The sequence below is a fragment of the Capsicum annuum genome, unplaced genomic scaffold, assembly GCF_002878395.1.
Source record: "Capsicum annuum cultivar UCD-10X-F1 unplaced genomic scaffold, UCD10Xv1.1 ctg75932, whole genome shotgun sequence".
Lineage (NCBI taxonomy): Eukaryota > Viridiplantae > Streptophyta > Magnoliopsida > Solanales > Solanaceae > Capsicum > Capsicum annuum.
The window spans coordinates 60-6,233 of NW_025886182.1; the positions used below are offsets into that span (position 1 = coordinate 60).

Genomic DNA, 6,174 nt, shown 5'->3' on the forward strand with positions numbered 1-6,174 from the left:
CAACAACAACATCAACCAACAAAGACCCTCTTCAGGGAACATACACTATTTTTTCATCCCCATCACCATGCCAACCCACCCCGAACAAACACCATTGTCAAGTTCATAAACACATAAAATTCTCTCTCACACACCATTTTCAAGTTCATAAACACACAAAATTCTCTCACACACTCAATTTTTTTTCAGAAAAAGATTGTTGATGTTCAACACATTCATTCAGTAGCTATACTACTGTGTGTGTCCAACGTAACCAGCACCACCAGTCGTCAAAATATCTTCTTGATGTTCAACATCCATTTTAGAAAACAGAAAAAAAGATTGAATCTTTGTTGTATCAAGAAGCAACAAAGGTTTATCCCCCGCATCTTCAATTTTTTAGAGGTTCAAATCCGGCAGGTCGAAATCTTTTTTAAAAAAAGGGAAAGTTTCTCTCTCCCGGTGCATGTTATCATAACGTGCGCACTCTATGGGATGGAGAGCAAAAGCTTTGAATTCAACAACAATTGTAGGGGGGAATAGAAAAGGAAAGCTCACAACAAAGGTTAGTGATGTTGAAGAAAGGGGGAAATCCTAATTGAAATCGAGTGAAAGTGCAACAGGAACGAAGTGTGGCGACCAACAATGACAATTGCTGGGAAGGATGAAAATGAACCTCGTAAAGTGGAAAAGCAACGAAGCTTCAACAAACTCAGGAAATGCGAGGTCTAGTCCAGGCACCAAGGGTCTTATACCAAAACAAAACAAAATGGAACAACTGGGTAAGAAGAAGCAATCGAAGGCTCAACTTGAAAAAGAAAATGTGCAGGAATGGCTAAGTATCACCTCACCAGCTCAATCATGGGCTGATGAGGTAGAAAATGAAGCAAGATATTATAGGGATGGAATTGGAAGAAAAATAACTGCACCTAAAACTTCTATATGGGATAAATTTGATATCAACAAGCTGAATAACGCGGGGTATAAGCTCGATTATGTTAAACCAATTAGGACAAGGGAGACGGTATTGGTTGAAATCAAAGATGACGACATAAGTTCTGAGATAAAGTATTGGAAAAACACAATTGTGTGCTATGTACTGGGTGCATTTCCCCCGTTCAATGTTTTGAATGATTTTTTTCAGAGAAAGTAAGGAAAACTTGGAATTAATAAGGTGGCCATGATGAAGAATGGGATTTTGCTGGTAAGATTTACTTTTGAGGAAGGTAAAGATGAGGTGCTGCATGGTGAGATTTATCATTTTGATAACAAGCCACTAATAGTGAAGGAATGGGTGCCTGAGATAGATTTTTCGAAAGAAGAATTGTATTCTGTTCTTATATGGGTTAAACTACCAGGTCTGGAGTTCAAATATTGGAGTGCAAAGAGCTTGAGTAAGATAGATAGTTTAATAGGGAAGCCGCTAATGGTAGATAAGAATACGGAGCAGAAGATTGGCCTTAGCTTTGCAAAATCGTTGATTGAAGTCCAAATCGAAAGAGCTCTGTCTGAGGTAATACAGTTCAAGAATGAGAAAGGGAAAATTCTAGAACAACAAGTGAATTACGACTGGAAGCCTAATCTATGTGATGTATGCCATAAATATGGGCATACTGCTTCTGAATGCAGGAAGAATAAAGCTAAGAAACCAAATGGGATTGGTACAGATGTTTAGGAGAAGGAAAGAGCTCAGAATACTAAAGTTCAAAAGGACAAGCAAATCACTCTCAACAGTAAGGTTGAGTACAGAGCAACCACAGAAAACCACAGTTTGAACAGAAGGCATAAAATATTCCCATTTCTAATAGTTTTGCAGTAACTAGGAGAAGGCACTATGCTACCGGAGACACAAACCACTAAAGCTGGTGAAGAGAAGAAGGGTTCTTCCCCAAGGGGTAATGGTTAAAATATTATGTTGGAACATTACAGGCCTGAATGGCCTCAACAAGCAGAAGGAGGTGAAGCTACTCTGTAGCAAGTTAGAAGTAGGTTTGATATGTTTTCTGGAAACTAAAATAAAGGTTGCTAAGCTAAGTGATATAGCTGATAGGATGTTTAGTGGTTAGTCGAACTATAGTAACCATGGAGCTTACTATAATGGTCGAGTGTGGATCGTTTAGTGGCAGGACTAGTACAAAGTTGAAGTGAAATCTGAAAGTGCACAAGCCATCACATGTGCAGTCAGGTACATTCCGCTTCAATTGAAATTTGAGGTTACATTCGTTTATGCATTTAATTTGAAAGAAGATAGAATTAAGTTGTGGAATTACTTGAGGAGAATACAACCAATGTGCACTAAAGCATGGATGGTTCTAGGAGATTTTAATGTTGTTTTACGCAAAGAGGACAGACTTGGGGGAAATGCAGTAACACTTGCAGAGGTGACTGAATTTCAAAGTTGTATTGAAGATTGTCTTCTTGAAAAAATGCCTGGAAATGAAGGCAGATATACTTGGAGTGACAGGCAGCAAAACAATAAGATTTTCTCAAAAATTGATTCGGTATTTGTAAATGTAGAATGGATAGATAAAATGCCTGAGATTCAAAGTTACTCACTGCCTGAGGGAGTAAGTGACCATTTCACTATTTTGATTAAAATGCAACAAGTGGAGAAGAAGAAAAAACCAACTTTTAAATATTGTAACATCTGGAGTTCGCACCAATCATTCGAAGAAGTAGTTAGAGAAGTATGAGAGGTTTCTGTCACATGTTGTAATATGTTCAAAGTGGTATCAAAACTGAAGAAACTAAAAGGAAGATTAAGTATGCTACATCAGAATCAATTTGCTAACTTGGAGGACGAAGTTAATACTGACAGAGAGGCCCTTAAGCAAATACAGATCCAACTCTATAAGACACCTTGGGATAAACAAGTGTAGCAGGAAGAGCGGAGCCTTAGGCAGAAATTTCAGAGATCGTCATTCTTGATTGAGTCAGTACTGACACAGAGAAGTAAGGCCATATGGTTGAGGCTAGGAGATAACAACACCAGCTACTTCTTTTTAGTATTAAAGAGAAAGAAATTGCACAACTCAGAGATAAATCTGGTAATATACAATATGACCAGGCTAGTATCGCAGAGATCTTTATAAAATTCTATCAAAACTTGCTAGGTGACTTTGGTGAAGAAAAACTAAAATCGAGTAAGAGGGTGTATGATCAGGGACATACCCATACAAAAGAACAAAAAATATAACTTTTAGAGCTTGTCACAGATGATGAGATTAAAAAAACAATATGGAGTATGAACATCAATAGAAGCCTGGGACCTGACGGATATGGGAGTGGATTTTTTAGAGCTGTGTGGCATATTGTGGGACCTGAAGTATGCGATGCTATTAAAGATTTCTTTTAGAATGACAAATTGTTGAAACAGCTGAACGCTACAGTGATTTCTCTCATTTCTAAGATTGAGAAGCCTGAATATGCTAGCCAATTCAGACCAATCTCTTATGGTAATACAATATATAAGTTTATTTCTAAACTGTTATGTAAGAGGATGAAGAAGGTGCTGACCAACCTGGTCAATCCCACTCAAGCTGCTTTTGTTCAAGGGAGATCATTAATACAAAATGTATTGATCAGTCATGACCTAATGAGACACTATAATAGAAAAACGACTCCACGATGTTTGATGAAAATTAATCTTTGAAAAACATACGACATGGTACAATGGGGCTTTATTGATGAGATACTGCAGGGCTATGGCTTCCCTCCCAAATTTGTGCAATTGATCATGGTGTGTGTGACTACAACTAGGTACACAATTAAAGTAAATATAGAGGAATGTGGTTTTTTTGCAGGGAGAAAGGGCTGCGGCATGGGGATCCCATTTCTTTCTTATTATTTGTACTAGTCAGGGAATATATGTCTAGAATCTAAAACTGAATATGTGAGCTCCCTGATTTTAGATTTTACCCAATGTGTAAGAAGCAGCAACTAACATACCTAACCTTTGCAGATATTTTATGATCTTCTGCAAAGGGCAAGAAGGTTCAATGAGTAGAATCATGGAAGCTTTGAGACATTTCTCGGCTACCATTGGGTTAACAGCAAATAATGAAAAATCAAACGTGTTCTTAGATAGAGTAACCATTGAAGTTCAACAGAAAATTCTGCAGACTACGAGGTTTCAAATAGGAAAGCTTCCTATTAGATATCTTGGAATGCCTCTCTCCTATAAGAAATACACCAAGATCGACTGTCATCAGTTAAGTAACAAGATTGCATAGAAATTACAAGCTACTCCCAATAGACATTTATCATATGCTGGCAGGTTGTAAATTCTAAACTCAATCGTATTTTCCTTACAAAACTTTTAGAGTTCAACAATGATCCTTCCTCAGACTGTGGTCAAGATAGTGGAGGCTAAAGTAGAAAATTCCTTTGGGGTGGGAATGATGATAAAAGGAAAGTCTCTCTAGTTAAGTGGGACACAATATGCTGTTCAAAAATCCAAGGTGACCTAAATATCAAAAGTTGTAAAATCTGGAACATTGCAGCAGTGAGAAAATTGTTCTGGTGGCTGCACCAAAATAAGGAAGCATTATAGGTTCAATGGGTGAGTAGCATCTATATGAAAGAGGGAGAGTCCTTTTGGAAACACACGGCCCCCCGAGAATGTAGTTGGTACTGGAAGCAATTGAATAAGATGAAGCTTGTGATACGAACATGGTACAACCAGGATAAATACAAGCTAACCGAATCTGGGCAGTACTCCATCTCAACAGGATACGCAAAGCTTATGGGCGAGAGGAATGTGTGGAGGGGCTCAGAATTGATCTGGAGTAAGATATTACTACATAAACACAGATTCATTATGTGGCTGGCAATAAAAGATAAACTCCTTACTAAAGTGAGACTACAAAGGCTTGGTATCAACCTAGATAGTACAGAATATGTGCTTTGTGAATAACAACAGATAGAGGATACCAAAGATTTATTCTGCAATTATATGATAGAAATCACAGTATAGGACAAATTAACAAGTTGGCTAGGGATCAAAGTGCACAATCACAGTGTGCAGCAAGCCATCCAGTTGATAAGGAAGAAGCGGTGGAACAAGTTTAAGAAGAAAACTGTCGCAGTTGTCTTCGGAGCAATGGTACATATTTGTGGCTAACTAGGAATGAGAAGAATTTTAGAAGTCTTCGTGTAAACATAGAGTTCATTATACAGCAAATACAAGAAGTTGTGCGAGAAAGGATTAGGATGTACAGAGAGACCAAGTTTGCTAAGAAGTGTATAGGCTTTATAAATAGAGTGTGGTAATCTCCTGAGGCTTGATTCTATCTATCTGTGCTTGAGATATGTGGATCATGTTCTCTTTAGTTGTATGCAAATTTGTTTAGTAATGGTAATATTTATATTTTATTGCCAAAAAAAAAGAAGCAATTTTTATGGAGAAATAAAAAATTGCTTATACCCAAATCTTGAATTCCTACAACGAGCATGAATTTATCTTTGAATCACGCAATTTATCATTTTATTGCTTATACCCAAAACTTGAATTCCTACAACGAACATAAATTTCTCTTCGAATAGGATTTATCAAATTTGGGTACTAGCAGAAGCCCAAAAACTCTTTGACTGGAACTCGGACAAGATCTGATTTTTCTCTGTGCTGAGATTTATGGGACCTGCAATCAAAATTAGCTTAATAAGAAGAAAAAGAAAGGAGGAGGGAAAACATAAACATATACAGAGACAAACACAAATATACCAGTAGTAGGGTGGAAGAAAAAGGTCTGGATTATAGAGAAGACTAGCAGCAACACACACAAGACGAACAACAACACCTACATTGAATGTACTAATAATGTGGATGTAATAGTGGTGGTGATGGTGGGTAGGGGTGATGGTGGTGTTGGGTAGGGGTGGGAATGGTTGTTGATGTTGTGGTGGTGGTTTTGTTAGTGAGCCACAACGTAGGTCAGCCTTTAGGTCATGCTTATGTGCATCATACTGAGACCTAGCGGGACCCACATAACCCTTTGTAGGAGACTCACCTCTAAAGCATCCCTACGTGCTAACTGTTGCATCTTTAAGGGTAACATGGTCATTTGACGGACTGATTTGAAAAATGAAAAAAAATTGTTAGGAGTAAGGTGCGTAGGCAAAAATGAAAAAAAAATAACAGAAAAAGTGAGTCGAAAAGAATGAATCAAAAGGAGTGTCGTAGTTTATTTTAGAGTT

General features: G+C 37.6%; 1 protein-coding gene and 1 long non-coding RNA gene across 2 annotated transcripts; one reads left to right on the forward strand and one right to left on the reverse strand.

The window, feature by feature from the left end:
• Positions 1–1,159: 1,159 nt before the first annotated feature.
• Positions 1,160–2,672, forward strand: LOC124894605. Its single transcript, XM_047405205.1, has 3 exons — positions 1,160–1,640; positions 1,909–2,040; positions 2,161–2,672. The coding sequence occupies exons 1-3, from the start codon at positions 1,160–1,162 to the stop codon at positions 2,670–2,672; spliced, it is 1,125 nt and encodes a 374-aa protein (XP_047261161.1).
• Positions 2,673–4,058: 1,386 nt separating this feature from the next.
• On the reverse strand, positions 4,059–5,954 carry LOC124894604. The gene is made up of 2 exons (XR_007051274.1): positions 5,702–5,954; positions 4,059–5,618 (listed from the first exon to the last, which is right to left on the reverse strand). It is a non-coding gene; the product is annotated as an uncharacterized LOC124894604 (long non-coding RNA).
• Between the last annotated feature and the right edge of the window lie 220 nt (positions 5,955–6,174).

What these genes read in the sequence shown, in the direction of transcription:
- LOC124894605 (XM_047405205.1), top strand. Translation starts at nt 1,160, where the DNA reads ATGATGAAGAATGGGATTTTGCTGGTAAGATTTACTTTTGAGGAAGGT. An exon ending in TAAGAAACCAAATGGGATTG is followed by an intron (nt 1,641 to 1,908) that starts GTACAGATGTTT and finishes GGAACATTACAG; the next exon opens with GCCTGAATGGCCTCAACAAG. An exon ending in AGCTGATAGGATGTTTAGTG is followed by an intron (nt 2,041 to 2,160) that starts GTTAGTCGAACT and finishes TCACATGTGCAG; the next exon opens with TCAGGTACATTCCGCTTCAA.